We start from the raw sequence: 22,144 nt of genomic DNA on the forward strand, positions 1-22,144 counted from the left end.
ATCCCTGACACAGCCCCGTCACACCCCTGGCACATCCTCGACACATCCCTGACACAACATCCCTGGCACAGCCCCGACACAACATCCCTGGCACAGCCCCGACACACCCCTGGCACATCCCCAGCACATCCTCAGCATATCTCTGGCACATCCCCAGCACATCCCTGGCACATCCCCAGCAGGGGCTGCCAGAGCATCCCCGCATCCCCGCCCTGCTCCAAAGCAGAGCAGAAACCAAACCGAGCCACGGGGAACAAACAACAGAAGCAGGGAACGTGCAAAACAACCAACAATAAAAACATTTGCAGAAAAAAAGCCCAGCCCAGAGCTGCAAAGCAGAGAGTCTGGCTGGGAAATAATTTAGGAACGGGATAAAGGCTAAAATGAGGCCCTGGTGAAAGGTTTGCCCAGCTCTAGGAACGGCTCCTTTAAGCAGTGACATCTGTGTAACAATCTGTGTAAAAAAGCAGTGGTGAGGGCAGTGACAATGGTGAGGTATTAGGGATTCTACACACAAAAAAAACCCCCCTCAAAATAAGTAGTTCAAAAGCACATTTTGCTTGAGCACTTTGGAAGACCGAATTTCACCCAAATCACATATTTATAAGTACAGCAATAGCAGATAGAACTGTGAAAAATAATTTAGGCTGCAGCTTTGAGACACTTCTAGCACTAGAAAATTATATTTTATTTCTATAAGAAATTATAGGTGCTTAATATGCATTCTAAGTTGCATAAGCTTTTCTCAAATATTTCTGAAAATGAAAAACCAAAGTTTTCAGCATTCCTTCCTTTGAAGCTTCTGTTCCCCCTTCCCTTCTGTAATCTTAAAAAATACAGAGTATTTTTAAACAGAATATTTACATTTTAGTTTTTGAACCAATTGAGAACATTTCAGGTTTTTTTCCACTGCATCCTCTTAAAAGCATGAGTTTGGCAACTAAAATTTTCCTAAGTAACAAAACCAAACCCTGATTTTCCCAGAGGCAGAACTGACCTGCAGAGAACGTGATCCCATGGAGGAGGTGCTTCCTCGTGGACACTGCATAGTAAAGTGAGTGCACGCTACTCTTGCTTTGAACTACAAATATCTGCTACAGGCTTTTATGGATTTCAAGGCTAAAAGGTAAATAATAAAACTTTTCCTCCCCATAGCAAAGCCTCCCCTACTCGTTCACATTTGCAGTGGGAGGTAAACGCTAGCATTACACTGAATTTTTAACTGGATTTTTCAGTTTCCCTCATGAAGGACTCTGCACTGTGCCCAGGGCACACTGAACTGGCCCCTACACTTCAGCTATCAAAGAAATACACAAAGTCTTTCTTCCTTGAATAGGAGCATTTTTAAAAGATTTGTGATATCAACACAAAACCCCGGTGACTTCCACACAAAATATTTGTCACACGAAAAAGCCTGTCCTCAAGCAAACCACGTCTATGCTCTTACTCAATGAGACATTACTGACTTAGATTTACTGCAAATAGAAAAATATACCTTGGCCGAGGGATGGATTCTTAAGTCCTTCCTGAATTGTTTAAATGCAAGTTTCTTCGGTAACCTTACAAACACTGGGAAAAGGGAAAGCAGGGGGAAAGGGAGGAGAGGAGATGGAAGGTTTTAAAGAAACACATCATGAGTGCAAATTATTCTTCAAATACACGACTGTGCTGCTTTTGTGCAAATCTACTCAACACACTGGTGTGGTAAAAGCCAAAATACATCACCTACAGAGCTGGGCCAGTGGAAATGCTTGGAGTGGGGTTTTGGGCAAAGCCTCTCTCCCCTCACACAAGGAACAGGCTCAGGGCAGGACACACGAACCACACGGATGGATGGATGGATGGATGGATGAGGGCACACGGTCACACACACTGACAGGACAATGCTGTGCCTGACACGGACAAACAAGCACTGCTGAAAGGTGAAAAACTCTGGTTGAGGTGTAAAATACAGCTAAACAGCAGATATCTGATTAGAGTAGTAAATAATTCTGTATTTCCTAGGTATCCATGGCAGCATGAAGACTCCTAGGAAGAGAAACTACTAGGAAGAAAATTACTATTTTAAACCCAGGTTTAAGATAGATATGAAATATAAAGGAAGTTAGAGGAGTTGGTGAAAACTGTATTTTGCTACTACTTGCAGATCTGGAGGGGACTGGATGGATTATTGCCTCTCCAGCTGGATCCAGGTTCTCAGCCCCATGCAGTGGGGTTAGTCACACGTTCATACCTGCTGCATGAGAAGACAAGGCTCAATTTTACTGTTTCTTCATCCCCTGGGCACTCGCTGGGGGAATCTAGTGCACACTGACATTTTCAGCCTCAAGCTTCACTGCGCTCAGGCATCTGAAGACATGATACAAAAATGCACTATGAACGCTGAATTAAACACTTATTTAAAAGGAAAGTTCAATGTATTTTGTTCCTTCTTCTTGTCTCATAATTTATTTTTAAAGCTTCTTAATTTCTGAACTGATCTTTACCTGTAACAGTGGGAAAAATCCCTTGTGTGCAAGTTCAAGTCACTAGAAATTTAACAATGAAGTTGCAATGACCATTTCTTTCCCACGCAGATGCTGCCTTGAGCACTGAGATCTTGTAAACTCCATGGTACCTGCAGCCTTCAGGTCTGAGAGAAGCTGCCAGGCATTAATGCAGAAACAAAGCTCCAAGAGGAGAGCTGAAATAATCCCAGTTAAAGTCACGGGCCGGAAAATGAACAGCAGAGCTGTTTGTAGGTCAGGAACATCTGAAGGATGTGATCCCTGGAAAGCAGGACCTGTTCCTTTGCTCATTGAACTTGGGAGAACTGGGGATGACAGGAGGGATGCACTGCCCTGGCAGCAGCCCAGTTACAGTCAGCCAGGTTTGCAGCAGCCCAGATTTACAGTTTTTACCCAGAGCTAACTTTAAGATGGATCTTTACACTTTTAACTGTCCAAAAGGACAAGTATTCCAGTTATTGATGGGATGTCACCGTCAGAGGTGACAAAAGGGGGTGTCCTGGAGCAGCAGCACTTTTCCCAGTCCCCAGCCATCAACAGCTCTGTTCCAAGGCACCCTTGCAGCACCTCCACTCCATCTCCCACATCCCAGGACAAGCAGTGGGTTCAGCCTCCCTGGCTGAGGAGCAGTGAAACGTTGCTGCTCCCCAGCCCCCAGCATGCAGACAGGTCTGTACTGGGACAGGGAGGCACCTGCAGGATGCACCACCCAGAGCTCCAACTGTGCAATTTGTTTTTATTGGCATACTTAGGTATCAAAACATTGCCACCAAGGTCTCGGATCCTTCCGATAGACGAAGATAATTAAGCATTAATTATATCTTCAAAGTACAACGTGACCGAATATAAATACATGAAAAAGAACAAAACATGCAAAAATTCCCCAACTTTAAAAGGATTAATAATTCAAAAATTTATGCTAGTGAGACTTCTGCTCAATCTGCCAATTCTTAACAAATTTTTCCATGTCAGGATCCAGAACTGCTAACAAAACATAAAAGGCATAATAAAAGATGACTGGTTTCTGAATTGTACTTTAGGAGAACACTGAGCTGCTATATTCCTTATTATTCCAAATTACTGATTTGTCACAGTTAAGTGTTTGTCAAAGCAATGACTAATATATTAGCCACTCATACACCAGCATAAATATTTGAATATATTTGAATTGCATTTAACTCTCAAAAATTACTAAACTGATTGCTTATAGAATACAGTAACTGTCCACAGAAGTAACAAAATTGATTTGCAAACTGCTAAGACAGCATCTGCAAGACAGCTCAAAATGAATGTGTGTTTAAAAGGAAGGGTCATCATTAAAAACACAACTTTTAAAAGTTTAATTGTGCAGATTCAAATTGATTCAAATCGGATCACTCAAATTTGGGAGGAGAAAGATTTCTGTCATTGCCCTATAGGGATATCTCCAGTATTAAATGTAGGATTCCAATCTGCTCATACAGCAACAAAAAGGATCAAATGGTCTGAGGTAAAAGCATTCCTTAAAAAAAAAACCAAAAAACCAAAAACTTATTTAGCAATTTGTAGATATAATTAGAAAAATTCCTGGAAGCAATTGCAGTGCAGATTTTGCCAGGCCAGACAAGCCCTGGCTGCACTCAGGAGTCCTCTGGGCTTTCCTAGGGCAGCGCCGGACACCGAGCTCGCCTCAGCACCTGCTACAGGTGTGTGAGCACCACAGGGCTTCCACAAGGCATTCAAAAATGTCCCTGTCAGCAAGTGGCTGAATCCATTGTGGAGAGAGTCAAGATGCTCCTGTCGTTGGCATAGAAGGGATCCGTTGAACTCCATGATCTAAAGTAACAATAAAAAAAAAGTTTGGCTGACTGGGAACTTGTATTTGTACAGGGAGGTGAGGAGAAAAGTCTATGAGAGCAAAAGATAGAAGTGTTGCAAGAGCAGGCAGATTTACCTCTTTAAAGGACTAATGCACCAATTTCATGTAGGTACCTGCAGTTCATTCAGACCTTTGGAAACAGAGGCCAATTCATGCCTGCTGTGTAATCAGCACACAGCTATTTCCATCACTATAAATTAAAACAACCAGAGGTTTCTATGCCTATTTTGCAGCTGAAGTTTCGGTGCTGTGCCTTGGGAGGCTGGGAATGCTGCCTGTGTACAGAGGCACCGTGAGGCTGCTCCAGCAGAGCCCTGTGGAGCACACAGCCAGCCTGGGAACCCAGCACAGCCGTGTCCCAGCAGGAAACCTCCACACTGCCTGAGCCTGGGGGAGGCGAAACTTATCTACAGCCAGGAACCTGTTCCATCCCCTCCTCTTACACTTCAAAACATCAGGGAACCACCCTGCTGTCACAGCTGCTGACTCAGAGGGGTCTCTCAATGTCTTTCTCTTGATTACTGCTTGGGAAGAAATCCTGTTCTTGGCTGCACAGCATTCTAGGACTGTATGGGAAAAGCTGAGAAGTTTGGGAGGCAGGAAATAAAAACACAACGAGCTTATCCTCCAAATTAGGCTCTGTCAGAAATCTGCTGTTTCTTTAGAACTGTTCCATCCAGTGCCTTGACACAAGAACCACTAATGGGAGACCCAACAATTCAGCAATGATTCCTACTGTACAAGTGATGTATGTGATCCAGCATTCTTAATATTTTAGTGACTGACAAGTCGACAGACAATTTAATGGAACAGACAGACAAAATGCATTTTAACATACCACACCACACATTTTATATTCTAACTGGCTAATGAAGTTATAGAAAATACTTCTCAAATACATTTTAGAAGCAGTAAATTAAGCACAAGAGACTATATTCCTGTGGCCCACTACTCCAAGCATTTGTATCACTTTGATTCATCAAAGTTTTTATCAAAATTTGATACAAGGTTTGATTTCATGTTATCATATTTGACAGAGTATCGTATTTGACAGAATATCAGGAGCAGAGAACACAACACAAGCTGCCTACAGCAATGTTATTTAAAATAGTGCTCTTCATTCTACAGCACTTGCACAAACAACATATTCGTCAGCATCACTTCAATCAACAAAAATAATTTGCAGCTACTTCTTGGTTGAATATTTAGCTGTTTTATAGAGTACAAGTACTCAAAAGACCATCCTGTTGGGGACTGCACAATCTTCTGGAGATTTAGGTAAAAAACACAGCAGCTCAAGCTCATGAACAAAGCCTGAACAATTTTAAAATCACCCAACAGTTTTCTTAGTTGTACCTTTGGCATTTCACAACTTGTAACTACTTCACGTGATTTAAGCAATTAGTAATTTAAAAAAGTTAATAAAGACTTTCTCATATTAGCAAAAATGTTTAAGGGAGAAAATGGTCCCTTGACTTTTAGACCAGGTTGTCAACACTGAGTGGAAGGAGCTGAAATCATTGGAGAAAATAAATAGACTTTAAAAAAGACTTTAAAAAAATCTCTCTTCTGTTTCTACTGTACATATATTTAAGTGAAACTAGATTGTTCAGAGCAATTTCAACCAGAAGCAGATGCAAAATCCACAGAACTTCAAGCCCTTAGTGTAGCACCAAGATAGTTTTGCATATTCCTTGAAATTAATCCTTATGTCTATGTTCTAAGAACTCTAAAATAATTTGGCTAGATGGAACTTCATCTGAAAACTACATGAGGTAAGCAGAAAAGAAACCTGACAAAAAGCAGTCTGGAAAAAACTGTTTAATATTCTGTCAAATACGAGTTAGCTTCAGTACGTATTTTTAAGTTCTTAAGGAAAGAAAATTTGAGTGGAACAAAGAGAAAACTGTAAAACTGCAAATATATTGCAGAAAGCAAAACACAGAATACCTACCTTATAAGAAGACTACAGGTTACTAAGGCAATTGTTAACTAACAATCTGCCCTAATTAGATAACAATAAGTGAAACAAACTAGCATGAGAAATTCCTCACTTGGAAAGCACAGTTTTACAGAGAAGTGAAAAAAACCCCAGAAAAGTTAGAGCAACTGCTACCAAAATGTTGATTTTTAGACCAATTAAATGCTCACCTTGTAGATTAAAAATTCTATTAAACTGTTTATTTTACACATCATGCCCGCTTTCTACACAGCAAGGTTGAATTAAAAATGTACTTAATAGTAACAGCTCATTTTTCATATGGAATGAAACTTCTTGCATACTCATACCCTAGATTTGTAGAAACATTGAATAAATTTCACAAGCAAGCCAGAAAAGACTAGAGACTGACTGAAAGCACAGACACTGTGTTCAACACAAGAGTCCCAACAGAGATGAGCTACAGACCAGGCAATACCTAAAGGCAGAATCAGAGCTGACAAAGCTGTCAGGGTAAATTACCCACATGAGATTTGATACCCAGTGAATGATATCACAACCTTTAACTGAAAGAGACAAAGTTCTTCAAATACAAAATGAGTTTCCTTGAAAATGTGTGAAATTCAGTGTTTTCAGGTTTGCCTTTTGACCAATGAAGGACCATGATATCATTCAGGGACAGAGATTACGATGTACAAAAGACTATTTTTATTTCTACCCCCAAATATTTCCATATTTGTTTGCTATCCCTCTTTGTTTGGAAATGGGGAGATGGCACATGAGAGGATTCAGTAGAGCTCCTCTCCCAGCTGGGCTGACTGCAAGAGCAGAGTTGCTCTTGCAGACATGTTCAATTACTCAACATGCTTTTACCCCACTGACATTTGTTTCACATGTGATTTGTGAAGGAAAGATTTATTTAGCACATACTTTGGAATGGCACACATGATTTTGACAATATACCTTCTGGAACCCAAAAAACATTGAAAATTCTTAGAACCTGAAGACTCTGTTCTGTCAATCACTCTGATTTTAGAAATAGATTATAAAAGTTATACTACAAAAATATTTCATCTTCATATCAATCAATGGCTGAAAGATTTAAAGGCTCTCCTCCTAACAATGAAGTTAGATTTAAGGGGGGGAATGTGAGCCTTTTGTATACCTTCAGGAGTAATGCAAGCTCCAAGGTAAATATTTGGAGGTTGTACATCAAGAACCAAAGGGAAAAGTCTTTCGACTTTACAAACAACTCCTGATTTGTGAAGGCAAAAAAGTAATCATAAAAAGGAGAACAAAAACAGGAGCAAGGCTTGATTTTCTAAAGAGAAGAATGTACAAATCAAGAGAAATTACGATAGATACAACACAAGAGCTTGTAAAGCCAAACTAAACACTTTACCAGAAATCTTTCAAAAACTGTTTTTCCCCTCCACATCCCAAAAGAAACCACTCAAAAAGAAACAAGAAGCTAATCTTTTAGGTTGAAAAAAGTACAATAAAGAGTTGCATTTTCTACTTAGATAAGCAAAACCTGCAGCTGGATTCTAGACATCTATTGCTGCAGGCTCATCGGGTTCCAGTTTATAGGAGAATCGTCTGCAGCAAAGGCTATTGAGAGAAATGCCACACCTGCTGACCCGCGCTGGGCTACACCTTCCCATTAGTCGTTCCAGCATTCTTCTAACAGATGTGCATGCTGTTTCCCCATCTGAGAAGCAGCACATGGAGTCCAAGCAGTTGATACCTGAACCTGCCTCAGTAAGCTGGAAAGAAAAAAAAAAAAAAAGGAAAAAAAAGAAAAAAAGAAAAAAGAAAAATCAGTACTCACAAATTCTAGCAATGAAGATGTTACCAAAAAACACATAGGAGAAGCAGGTTTTCTTAGCTAGAGTGTTGAATATCTTTCAGTTTTATAGAACTACAATAATAATATTACCACTCCCTAAGGTCTACATACACTAACATTTGTTCTTCCCAAGGTTTGACTGCAGCCTTGTTAAGTGCGTGGAAATGGTCTGGCACTGCATCTGCCTAAACCTGGAAATTCCCTCCACCAAACCCCACAGCAGAGCACATGCACTTCCAGCTGGGATGCCTTGATTTACCTGCAACAATTTATATCAGCTCAGCCCTATTTTAAGGGAAATTTATCAAGATAAAGCTTCAGGCTGCAGAATACAACACAGCAACTTGGTCCCAAGTAATTCTTCCTCAAGGACACAATGCAACTTCCTAGAATAATTGACATTATATCACTACCACAGCTACCCTTGGCTTGGTACAGAACAAAAGCACATTCCTGATTGTGAACATGGTTTATCCAAAAGCAAACAAGGCTGATGTCAGAAAGGTTCAGTCACGTTCATGCCAGCATGGAGAATAATTCAGCAGTAGCATAATAAACTCTTTCAAAGCTCATGTTTTGTAGGTGAGGAAAAAAAGGAATAAAAGAAATAAAATGAAAAGGAAGCAGCAACAGATGTATGGGTGTAAGTGCCACCTACCAGAGTGCTCCTCTACAGCACTGCTGCACCAACTGCAGCATAACTGGAATCTCCTGCTTCTGCAGAGAGAATATCCTAAACTGACTTCAGTACCATTCTAAAGAGAAATAAAAATGTGAAGTGTGGGGATGTTTTTTAATTTAATTTTAAACTCTCCATGAGAGCATCCTGTCAAACAAATACTAAACACAGAAGCTGAACTTTACCCTCTCCTCATACCAGGAGAAAGAAGAATTCTGGGAGGAGGCATCTTAGTCCATGACAGGACACAGCTCACTTAAGACCTTCCCACAACTTTTCACTGTGACACTGTAAAGGTCACTGACTGTTGTCTGAAGACTCTATTTTTGAGCCTGAATTTATTCCACGCCACCCACAGTTGCCAAAAACTGCAAGGAAAGCAAAGAACCTCAAGAGTTCCGTATGGGAATGGTTTACTATGAGTGGAGACACTCTTTTTCCTGATCCCCCCAAACAAGCAGCTGGGCACATTTACAGCTTCACAACAGAAGAACAGCCTGCACAACAAAGAAGAGGCAGCTAACAGAAACAAGAGGCTTTTGGAAATACAAGAGAAAAATCTCAGCTGGTAGGACAAGAAGGAACACACACAGAACTGGTGTTTGTTTCCATGCACCTTTTGCTTTGCCTGTCCCTTTCTCAGCCCTGTGCCACACTCCCCACAGCCCCTCCAGACCTTCCCATCACACCACTCATTGTGATGTTCACAGAACTGTCACTCAGCAGCTGATGGAGTGTACAGGATTCTCCACGAACTGAGCCCCCTGATCCTGTGGATGCTGCAGCTCAGAGGCTGTGGCTGAGTACAGGCAGAACACACTCTGACTCACACACTCATCTGGGGGGTCTTTGGGACACAGAAGGAACATTTACTGTGACAATGAACTTCTGTACCTGAGAGGCAGGGGCAGAAGATTTGCAAGTGACAGATCTGAAAGGGGTTCTGGTCAAAAGACAAACAAAACAAAACACATCTCAACAGAGCCTGAGTCCCTGAACACCCTCATGTGATGATCACCATGACTGGTCCAAACTGCAGCGCCACAGAAGATACCAGAATCAGGAACTGCACACTTTGCAGCACTGCAGTACCAGCAAATACGACCTTCAGAGCCACCTCAGACTGTGCTCCCAGAGTTGTGACACAAGAGATTACAGAGAGCAGAAGGAATTCCCATTTGGAGGTCAGCAGGGAAACCCCTGCTGCAGATGAGAGACCTTCACAGCTGTGGCCACAGCAATACAAAACTGTAACATTGCTACACTCAGGATTTCAAACAGAGTATTTAGTTCATCCATTATGCTCAAGCAGACCTTCAAATTTACTGCAGAAAGTCACATTACACTGTCTGTATGCCAGATCAAATGAACCAGAGCATTTTTTTTCCTTAGAATCTGCTACCCTGAGAGCCAGGAGCCCTGGATATTATCCAAAGACAGCCAGAAAGAGGAACCAAGAGTAACCCAAACAAGCTTCCAAGGAGCAAACCCTCAACTCTGGATTTTGGAGGTCTAGTGTCTCTTTTTCTGGAGAATCTCCTTTATTCTTCACAAGTTAGATACAAAAAGCAAGGATCATGCTTGAACCAATACCTCTGGAAAAGTTAATATCACTTTTTAAAAAAATAGCAAATGAGACCTTACATAAGTCTGGAAACAACAATTCTTTTCTGTCAAATTCACAGTTAAGTGTAAATAAATGCTGTGAGAACATAAAGGACAAAAAAACCTAACTAAATTTTATATGTAGATATACTGTTTATCATTCCCTGGTGAACATGGATTTTTCTATTTACATCCACTACCTGGAAGGAAAATACATATGCTAGAAAGTCTCTTTTCTCACTTTCTCTCTGTGGAGGACAATTTATGGTCATAATTTTATACCAAAGTAAAACCTGGCATGGCAAGGCAGGAAGGCAAAATGTTCCCTGGAGACCTGAAACAAACCCTCAGGAAACATAAGACGGGAGAGACAATGCTTTAAAAAAATTAAAGAGTGTAGAGAAATACCAGATATTATTAATATTTGGGTGGCAAACAAAGTATGTTCATAAGGTGAGATTTGAAATCTCGATAAACATAATACTTTATATGAGAATGGCCCATTGGATGTAATAAATCAAAAAGCAACTGAAGTGCAGAATTAAAGAATGATTCAGCTTGATAAAGGAAAAAAACTCAAACCAATATTCTATGATGCAATTTTTCTTGCAGATATCAAAAATATGGGTATTTTGGAGATGGCTCAATGAGTGTCTCTGTATGCAAATAAATGTAAATATGTAAATAAATACACAGACATTAGGGTACAGTGGGAGTACTACCTAGTGGAGGTAAGAACTGTCGGGCAGACAAGATGGGTCTAGCAGCTGCCTACTGTCCTCCCCTCTGTGCCTGCTTTCAGCAAAGTCACATGCTGAGCTGACTGAACCCTTATCTTCTTCCATCTGGAAGGACAGAAAAGCAACAGATCTTATAAAGCACCATGCTTGCATTGCTTTAAAACAGTCACCATTGTTACAAGAACTTTCACAGGTCTGGTCTTGAGAGAACAAGGCAATTTACAAGGTCAAGAGGCAATTTTTATTTTTGGTGGATCAAATGCAGTTTCTCAGCACTCAAGTGTTAAAAGTGTTTGGCCTTTTAGTGCTCTACAGACTACATGGAAACAACGAATTTGGAATCTATCTAAAATTCTTAGAGATTTTGGAGTTTTATTTGTTTTCCACCTTCTAACAGAAAGGATCATTTCAGTTTGTTTTCTTACTGCAGGTTATTCCATATGCCACAAGAAAGACATTTCAACCCAAGATTGAAATGAAAAGTCACATTGAAAAGTTGGGACTTTGAGGAATGGGGAATGTGTTTAATCCTGTCCACCAAGCTAAGGGCACTGCAGGGTATTCTCCTGAGCCCAGGTCCCAGCTGCCAACATTCTGATGCCACATGGATGTTTTAGAAGACTGATATGAGATGGTTATTACTATTTCACAATTAAGTTAAAACTTGCTCCCCACTGTAAATCTTATAATCTTTAACCCTTAATATACTGTATAAAAAAATCCCAAACAATTTGATTTAAAATTTTTAAAGAAAATATATAGGAATGTTGAAGTCTAACAACTTCACTGCCATGATGTTTTTATCACTTATTTTTCTACTCTTTTTATCAAATGAACCTACAAGGGCCAAATTATTTCATTATTTCAAAGTCATTAGACCAAGGTTTCTCCAGGTAAGAGTATGTGCACTTTTGTGAGTGAAGTCAAATCCAAAATGGTGCATTCTTCCCTCATTTCCTCATCTTCCTGTGATAGATTCTGTGGATTAGCCAACAGATCAACACCAAGCTATGCTAACACAATTAACAGGTCTGTAAAGGAGGAGATCTCCCTTGATCTAAGTGCAGCACATCAGGGTGTTCTGGCACATCTCACTAGTGGGAATTCATGCTTCCAGTGGAAAAAATTTCTGGGAAATTGCACATTCCTTACAGAAAACATAAGCTGTAAAAGGAACACAGACCTCTCTGCTCTTGACTCAACACAGCTGGGCTGGGTCAGACCTGAAAGCTGCAGGGGGGAATCCTATGGAACCGGAGCTGGAGTTAAAAATATAGACAAGGAATGAAGGCCTTAAAGGCAGGGCCTGGAGCAGATCTGGACTGAGATGAAGGGAAAACCAGGCAACAACAGACTCATGAGGCTGGAGATGGGGAAAGAACAGGGTTTGGCTGTGACAAGGTAAATGCTCCAGAGCCCCAGATATAATGCTGTGCACTGACAGCCTTGTCTGTAAATAAAACCCTTCCTGGTGTCTTACATTTCCCCAATTCTGGGTACAGTTCATAACACAGTGTCCAAAGGTAGAAACTCTGTAAACACAGTCAATCCCATCAGTAAGTAGAATTAAAACATCTGTCCAAGCAACACATCTCAAATATGGCTTAAGATTTCTGACAGTTCTTACAAAGCACAGGACATGTAGACACAGATGGACACAAAACACCTTCTTTACAGATAAAAACATGGAATGAGATACAGTGGGACCCAGTTAGTACCCTAAGGTACATATTTCACACATTCCAAGAACAGAAGAGGCAGCTGTGAAGGAAAGCAGTGCTCTGCCAGACTCCAGTGAAGCACAACACCTGCACCTGCCTGTGCTGCCTCATTTCCTCTTCATCCCACATTCCAAAAGCGACAGTAATGTTCAGAGGCAAGACTTTAACAGGCACAAAGGACTGCAATTCTGACTTACAGGAATCACCTGGACACTTAGAAGATCCCCTCAAAGGTCCTAACTGTACATCACCAATATACTCAATATAAAATTGAACATTTTTTACACCCTGTGAAGCCTACAGAAACAAAAAATTATTGTAACATCATACATTTTAATTTGCATTCATAAAAGAAGTCTTCTTTTGATCTCAAGAGAAGAGTAAGCATTTTGGCAGAACAAGGCATAACTCAGTTTAACCTGGAGTTATGCTCCTTTTGAGACTCTTAATACATATTTACAAACAACAAAAACCTGCCAAAGTCTGTTCATCAACCTCCATGCATTCTGCAGTCACAAAGGATGCAATCCCTGGGTGGGCATGTACAAATGAGGTGTGACAGATTAGCTGCTTTACAGCTACATATTCACCAGGCAGCTGTTCTGTTTTATGCTCCCACAATTTTCCTTGCCTTCTTTGCCCTGTCGCTTTGGGAAAACCACAGAAACCGACTCATGCTCTTCACTCCAAATTACATTTCACTTAGTATAGAGAAGTGAGTAGTTTCTGTCTATCAATTGATTTTCCTTTTCACTGTTTTAGGCAAGGATCCACAGGATAACTTCTGAACTTTGTTCAAAGACAGAAAAAAGAACTAGAGAAACCCAAATCTTTCCTTTTTGTTGCACTTTACAAGCTCAACTGCACATTAGAAAGCAGCCAGTGCTTGAACTTCAGGCACTATCAGATACCCAAGTGCAAAAGTTCTGACTTACAAGAGAATTGGATTTGCATAATCATTTGTTATTTATGGACAAAACAGATTTCCCCTTTTTTCAACTCTTCCCTAAGCTTAATATGAAGAAAACTGCTTCACATTAGCAAAGATTCTCCTGATTTTAGTATTTTAATGGCTACAATGCTGCATTCCTTGACAGTTTTATTTTTCTTTGACTATCCAGCTGTATAACCATTAAGATGTGTTTAGTTTTTGAAATTTTAGCAGAATTATCTGTTCTAAAACCTTTGGTATAGCTATGATGTGTGACATAATTCACTTTAATAATTAATTGAGAAAATAAACTTACATACACTTATCCACAGTTTTTAAAAGGTAACTTGATAAACCAAGATATCTGATAAACGAAGAATTTGAAAAGCTAACTTGTAAAGGCTTTTGCAGAGGAACCTCCCCAATATATTGCTAAGTTTAACAGCTTTCAAAAGCTATACTGTACTTTGCTGTTTTAAAGCTATTAAGTGCTGAATTCAAAACAAAAGAAAATAAAATCAGCCCAACACTATCCCCCTGGGTGTTTGGAAATCCAAGGTGTTGTGTTTCACACTGGGGTCACTAACACCACAACACAATGGCCATTTCAAGTTTTGCCTTGTAAAATTGTAGTGCACTCTCAGAGGATATACAAAATTTTTCTCCTTTGGTTTAAGAAACAGCAATTAAGTCCCTAAAACGTAGGTTAGTTGGTTCTCCTAGGCACCTATTTGCACATTTTTAACAACAAAGTCACCTTGAAAAATATTTAAAAGGAATCAGATCTTTGCATTAATTCTTGCTGTAGGATGTGGAATTAAACAGACTCAGACATTGCTGATGTATGCTTAAGTCTTACAAAAGAGAATCAGCATTTGACAGCATTTCATGTGCCGAACTCAGTGCATTTGAAGAGTTGCAGAATCATGTTTTACCGACACAGACACATGTATGCTTTGATCTTGTTTTGAATAATTTTCTGGGACTTTGTAGCCAAATACCTTTAGGAATATGTATCTACACACATTGAAAACAAACAACACTCACTTTATAGCTGCACAAAACAGACACAAAAAGCCTCAGCTGCACAAGGGTATGGACGCACCCAAGCTTCAAACATTATCTGCTCTTTTGACACAGTTTAAAGCAAATTAAAATGGGCAAATAACTTGCAAGAAATTGCTGCCTAAAGTACATGGATCTTCCTGTCACAGCCTTATAAAGCTGAAATTATCCAGCATGCAAAATGCACTGTTAATTTTTATCATAAAGAAACCAAAAGCATTATAACCATGCTAGAAACTACGATTATTTAAAAATGGATGCAAGAACAGCTGATCTTTATTCTGGAAGTTGAAAATCATGCTAGGGATGTTTTTTCCTTTAAAAAAGAAAAAAAAAAGCACGTCCAACACATGCTACTTAGGAGAAGCATTTGGCTCAGGAACACAGAGCAAAGCCAAGAAATCACCAAACTAAATGTTTCTGCACTACATGTATTGCCCTCTCACCCCACTAATATATATTCATGCCTCTTCCCATCTCTCTCAGCACTGGTTAGTTCACCTTGAGCATGCATAAGAGTTGATGAGGAACTGTCCCTCCTACTCTACCTAATTTTGCTCAGCTGATTCCTGGCCCTGGACAATGGCTGCAGTGCGATGAACTCGTCACTTAAAGCAACTCTGTTGGAGTACATCTACAATTGGACAGAGAAGGGATGGAACACACATGTCAGTAAGTAGCAGCAGTAATTTTCTAAGAGAAAGACACAGGACAACACATTGTTATTTAAGTGGAATACACATCATATACAGAACACAAGCCTGGTACCTTCAAGACAGCTCCTGGGACCATCACAGCCAGTCACTGGCAGGACCATTCTTAAAGTACCTTTGCTTTCATGCTGAGAGAAAAGGCCTACACACTTTTACATCTGTGCTTTACAAACACCTTTATTCTGTATTGCTTTTGCCCTCCAACAGTGCTGTGATTTATCTTTACTCAAAGATTTATATTTTGATTCACTTTTACCTTACTGTCCAATTCCTCCTGTATGATTCTGTAACAGACCTATATTGAGAAATTGCCCACAAGCTACTTCAGGGTAACTGACCTCAGTGAAACATAAGATGACTTTTCTTTAGGCCAGCAGAAAACCCTTGAAACACAACAAAACTAAAATAAAATACAGTAACACACATTCACCTTAAGGGCATTAAAGAACATACAGTTAAACAAGTTCATCGTCTATAAAAGTCAACTCATGCTTGCCTGTCAAATTTTTAATTTTTAGTTTCCTAAAATGAATGACTCAGACTAAAGTTGCTGTTAAAGAACAATATTTACACTTAAAAGCCTATCAAATTTTTCTCTTGTATCAGTTAAATTTCTCTGCTCCCTTATGAAAAACTTAGCTACATGTAACATCTAACAGATCAGAGGCAAACTCACACTTGATGCTATCACCTTATACTAACAAAAAGATATAAAATCAAGATAAGGCAGATTCCTACAGATATAGTGAATTCAGAGCACTAAGGTAATTCACACACAAGAAAGTTCTGAAAAATTAAAACACTTGGGGCAAGCATTTTCAGCTGAGAAATGTGTGTTTGGCTCATTGCTCCTGGGATTAGTTTAGAATTTAAATGACGGCAGACAGAAACAAATAACCTAAAAAGCCGCAATTTAAAAACAAGGAACTAGGGCATGTAAGAATTTATCTTGCCATAATAAAAACACAGTAACTATAAACCAAGCTTGTTCTTTTCCTCAATATAAAAATATACCAATGTAGTCCTAAAATTAAAAATGAATAATTAAACATGTTCAGTTACACAGAGGGTGCACCTACACAGTGAAAAATAATTTTAAAGGACAATACACAAAGTTCCATATTTATTCCTTCAATGACTTCCACAGAATTCATTAGCATCAGTCATCACCCTTAGCATTTAGGACAAAGATATTCTCCAAACCCTTTCTATCTGGAAGTCAGTCTCTTCCTTTGTCTGGAAATGGAAAGAAAAATATTTACTAGGAATTTTAAACAAAAATTATGAGGTATGATGATAAAAGAAACAGTCTGTCACTTCTTGACAACAAATGTGCTAAGCTGATCATCTGCTCTGCTTCAGTTACATCCACTTCCCCACTGCAAGAACAGTGCATGGAATCCAGTGGATATGACTGTCCCACCAAAGCAAGAGTAGGAAAATCTCAACAGATTAAACCTCAGCAAAGGAACAAAGAGGTGCCTTCTTTTTGCAAATACATTTGTAGCTATAATTTCACTATCTGACATACAAAGAAAAACCACTGGATGGATGCTGAAGAACTTCTGGTCGAATCCCATTTCAGATACCTTGACTTTGCAGCATCAGGAATTAAGAATTTTCAGAGAAAAGACAGTATTTTGGTAAACAGAGGCCTCAGTGCTGACTCTGTCAAATGCAAAGTAGAAAGCAAATAAGAAAAAAAATAACTAATAGAGATGCACAAAGCAAAATCCCCATGGCCAGGAATCAAGCTATAGCCACAGGACAGGAGTTAGATATTCATCAAGATTCCTTCTTAAAAATAAAAAGTGTTACTGTGTCTTTGACTGCACAGTTGTCAATTTAATGCTGTAATGGCATTAAACTGCACCCAAAAAATCTTTAGAAAGGAGTCCTAAAGCAAGAGAATGTAGCAGGAAGCACATGGATAAATCCACATGGCTTTTAAGGTTTTAATTCAAGCACTTCAAGAACATGAAAAACCTCAAGAACCACACCAATACCATGCCAGACAGCAAGAGGTGATATACAGCAAGGAAGGAAGGAGAGTGTTTGATAAATACTACCACTAGTTTTTGAAGAGATAAAAAAGGTAAATATCATTACTTACAGACACTCTAACCCAAGAAGTGCAGTAATGTGCAATCCAGAGCCTTACCAGGTCCATCTGAACAGCCTTTTGAAAGCCAGTGGTTATTTACTTTGGCTTTTAGCTACTAAATTCCAGGACAGGAAAAAGCAGCCAATATTCCAATATTTGAAAGGGACTAGTGGGATATTTTGACTAGCAGTAGGCTTATCAACATGATGTTGATCCTAAGCAAATGAAGAGAAGGTCTCACATGTTTGGTTTTTTTTTAACACACACATTAGAAGGGTAATATAATTTAATTAAATCAATGTGCAGTTACATCAAAGTAATTACAAGGTTAGATGCTAAAGATTGCAGCACTGATGCAGTGCAGTCAGCAGTTCTGCATGGCACAGAGCTCAGTGCCACTTGCATTAAGCAATTAGGACACCACAAAATCCATCTGGCACACAGGTGGACAGAAAGCTGCTGAGAGCTTTCAGACCATAACTGTGCATGGGATATCTCTGTCAGCTGGGCTCTTCATACACTTTCACTGTTTTTGGCCCTATGCTAATTGACCTCTCATCAATGCCCTGAAAGGAACCAACATCACCACCTGCAGATGTGTAGAAGATGCAGAAGACAACAGGTTATTGATGTATGTTATTCTGTAATCTGAATGTAGCTGGGGACTCATTATTTCTGTACTTGACACTGATGTCTGCTGTACTGGAATATTGGGTCCACTGGTCAAATCCAAAATTCAAAATGAGGTTGAAGAAGGGTGAAAATTACAGGAGAAACACAAGAATGATGAAAAGACTCTAAAACAACCTTTCTGACTGAAGATGCAAGCCCAATCTACCTATCAGTGCTAAAATTAGCTTGATCACAAAGCTAACTGTGAATAAAACAAAAACTGTAATAGACACCTTCTCAGTTTAACAGAAGAAGTATAAAAAGATAAAATGTTGAAAACTGAAACCAGAGAAACAGTTACTATTAAAACAGTAGGCCAGGATGACTTCTCCCTAATTGTCTCTAAAAAGAAGGAAACACTCAAAGATATTTACTTAAAAGACAGTCTAATCTCACCCGAATTATTTATATGATTTTTTGTAGGCTGTGTCAGGCAGAAGGGAGATTCCATTACCACAGCATAACTTTAGACCTTACCTATCAATCTCTGAAACTGCCACATGAGTAATTAGTTTTAATTACAGAATCAACAATCAAATGCATAGCATATGAAATGATTGAGATTTAAGAAATACTAATTAAAACAAGTTTTACTAAAGTAATTTTTACAATTATTGTTTCCATCACATTTTAAGAACTATTCAGTGCTAATTAGAGCAGTAGCTTCTAATACTTCTAATACCTAAACAAAAAGTAATTTACCATCTATAAAGCACTATAAAAATGTGCGGTATGATCCTTTCATACAGCTTCAAGTTGAGATGCAAAAGACTGACCCCTTCAAATAATTCTATTCTTTTTTTTACCCATTACTAAACATAAACATTACTGTCTTGTAAAATAGTGTCCTCACTTTTGTAATTTGAAATTAACAAGTGTATTTTGAAATGAGAACACTTCTCTGCACTAAACATGACAGCAGTGTAAGAGGGTAACTACTGGTCAAGTTGGATACAAAAGCATAACATTACCTGAGCTTTTTCAGTACTTGTTGGTTGCAGATGTCTGTACAGCACTTTCTTCACAACATCAATAAACAAACAAGCAACTACTATGAGGATTATGGCAAACCAAGCAGAACCACTTGACAACAGCTGAACAAATACAAAGTACATGTCCTGGGTATGTAAAAATGGCCTGAAAAGTTAAAAGAAGTGGCAATTACTAAAAACTTCTAGGAACAAAATACAGCAGAGGCTGTCTCAAGTGTATTTTATTTTACATCAAGCAGAGAGACTCAGGATGCAGAGTCACAACTGCACCATGTCCACGTGAAGTCCAGGAACCTGTTGGACCTGGCCTGCCAATGAGCTCCAGGGAATGGGGGTACTGAACTTTGGAGGAAAAGGTTCTGATTTAATTTTAAATTGTGCTGCAGAGAATCAATCACCACTCTGTCTCTCCAGACTCCAAATTACAAGCAAAAATACTTCACTTTACTGATTCAAACTCCAGCATCTTAATTTCTGTTGCAATTATTCACCTATTACATAGCACCTTGGGAACTTATTTACTTAAAAATGCCTTTATAGTTACAGGCTGTCAGAGACAGATACTGTGTGTCCTTGAGCACAGGACAGCACAGCAACACTTCTTACATTTTTCAAACAATCACCAAAAACAAGTGGCCAGTCTAGATCTTTTTACAAAATTCAGAGCAAGATGCTAGAACATAATATTTCAGTGTTTTTTAGCCTCATTGATATTACATGTGATAAAAAGGATGGGGGGAAAATCACTTACCAGATAATTCCCCCATAAAACAAGGAGAATATGAAATAAAATACAATGGATCCCCAAGTAACAAAATGGTTTATCCATGTCCAGAAGTGAGTTTCTAGTGCCATCTAAAACAGAGATAACTTCAGTGAGCTTCTGTTTTCCACCCACTTCACAAAAAATTATAAATACCAGTCAGAATACACTTATGAACTTCCAGCCCAAACACTAAATATTGTTGTAACACACAAAAACTGAAGAAAAATTTCAACCACCGTTTAAACTAAACATAAAAATCACTCATCTGGAACCCTCAAGAATCAGTAACTTTGGAATCTATTTTAAATTACTGCTTTATTACACATTTGCCTACACACCCAAGCCCAAAGAGCAGTATGATATCATACCTTCATCGTAACAGTTATAACCATAACGGTGAAGACCAAAGTACCAAATGTCCAGTTCCCAAACATCTAAGAAAATGGCAAGGCAAAAATCATGGAAGAAAAAAACCCATCAGTTAAGGGCATTCACAGTGAGTTAAATTCTTCTCAAGTCAGCTACACTAAAGAAATAAGAAATAAGCTTGTGACAAGTAATCATCATGAAAAAAGCAAGGAGGATACAACACAAACTACCAGAAAAAATACAGGTTATGATAAGAGCATAAATAACAATCCTCTTTCTTCTTAGTTCAAAACAAATCATCACAAAGGCTACATGAAATATGGATAAAAAAAGACCAAAAAAGGAATATGAAATGATAGGGAAATGAAGACACCAATTTGATTAATTCATTATTAGTGTCCAATAGAAAGGAAATATTGGGTGGAAGGCATTCACTTTAAGTGCAAAAAATTTTTCAGTTTAAACACTTCCAGATAATTTTAAACATGCAGCATCAAATCAAGGTTCACTTTTAACCCCAAGCACGATTATACAATTCAAAAATAATGGTGCCATTGTATTTTACTAAGAAAATTCTAAGGAAAAGACACTTTGTTTCAAGGCTAATAACACACAAAATTAAGCTTTAATTCTGAAACACTGAAATCTGTCACTTTTGTATTCTCTTGTGCTCATAAATGAAACGATCAAAACTCTGAACAAGGTCTACAACAATAAAATCTCAGCTCTGACAACCAAGCAGGGATGCTGAGATTGTATCTATCTACACACATGCTACTCAGGGCTGCCATTCTACACCAGGTCCAGCCTGGAACTGGCTGGGGGATCATGGGGAAGATTTTGCTGTTTCACAGCTGGTTTTGCCACTGACAAACTGAACAATGACCAAATCCTCAACTCTGTGATTACTGGCAGCAGACTAAGCAAGCAAGGAGAGAGGTACCACATGCAGACAGGCAACCAGGGTCATCCTAGAGCTGATGTGTCAGTACAGCACAGGGGCACGGAACTGGGATTCACACAGTTGTAGTTCTTGTTGCAGAGCTCTGACAAAAAATCCCAACAGCCTGAGGATAGATCTCACAACTGCTTCTCTCATCTATACATAAGGTACAAAACAGAGGCAGCCATGAGTCTGGATTTACTGATCATTTTAAAGATCTTTGTGCTAACATGCCTTTTTGAAGCCTTGGATTTACTTGTCCCACCAACAGTAATGGTTAACAAGTAATATGCTTGTTGTTAACTGCTGCAATATTAATCTTAAAAGTAAAATTAAACTCCTTCTCCTGAGTGACCTGTGAAAGAAAGTGTCTTTGCTAACACTGCTCTCAGTGGTCACAGAGTTAGAATGCAAAACACACACAGGTTCTTGCCACCATTTTATTTTTGAACACATTTACACTGCGGATGCTGCATCCTTTAATCCTATGAAGTAACAGATACAATATCTTGTATCTCCTCCTCTTCTAAACTCTTACCATTTGCCTGTTAGGTTTCAATATCTGACGACATGCACAGCATGAAAAAGGGGGGAGAAAAAAGAACTAAAAGATCAAGTCGTTGCACAATGTGTTGAGGTAAGCCTAAAGCACCAGCACTAACAAAGTATTTACAGTCTCTTCTATTCTGCT

At 39.0% G+C, this 22,144-nt stretch overlaps 1 protein-coding gene across 10 annotated transcripts in view; it reads right to left on the reverse strand.

Moving 5' to 3' along the window:
* Window positions 1-22,144, reverse strand: part of ATP11B (ATPase phospholipid transporting 11B (putative)) — a 66,044-nt gene that overhangs the window by 852 nt on the left and 43,048 nt on the right. The window contains exons 26-32 of one of the 10 annotated variants that reach the window (XM_054283104.1): window positions 21,992-22,015; window positions 20,510-20,575; window positions 20,127-20,230; window positions 19,355-19,520; window positions 15,443-15,528; window positions 7,937-8,070; window positions 185-1,569 (exon numbers count right to left, since the gene is read on the reverse strand). In XM_054283104.1, the coding sequence (XP_054139079.1) occupies window positions 7,968-8,070; window positions 15,443-15,528; window positions 19,355-19,520; window positions 20,127-20,230; window positions 20,510-20,575; window positions 21,992-22,015 (549 nt within the window). In that variant the 3' untranslated portion in view covers window positions 185-1,569; window positions 7,937-7,967. Of the gene's footprint in view, window positions 1-184; window positions 1,570-3,762; window positions 4,323-6,524; window positions 8,071-8,811; window positions 8,909-11,159; window positions 11,283-15,442; window positions 15,529-19,354; window positions 19,521-20,126; window positions 20,231-20,509; window positions 20,576-21,991; window positions 22,016-22,144 lie in introns of those variants that run through there. The other 9 variants (XM_054283105.1, XM_054283106.1, XR_008483337.1 and 6 more) reach the window with 9 other exon arrangements.

This window comes from Melozone crissalis, unplaced genomic scaffold, assembly GCF_028551555.1.
Source record: "Melozone crissalis strain CALT ecotype California unplaced genomic scaffold, PUWL_Pcris_2 ptg000034l_1, whole genome shotgun sequence".
In the NCBI taxonomy this organism is placed as follows: domain Eukaryota; kingdom Metazoa; phylum Chordata; class Aves; order Passeriformes; family Passerellidae; genus Melozone; species Melozone crissalis.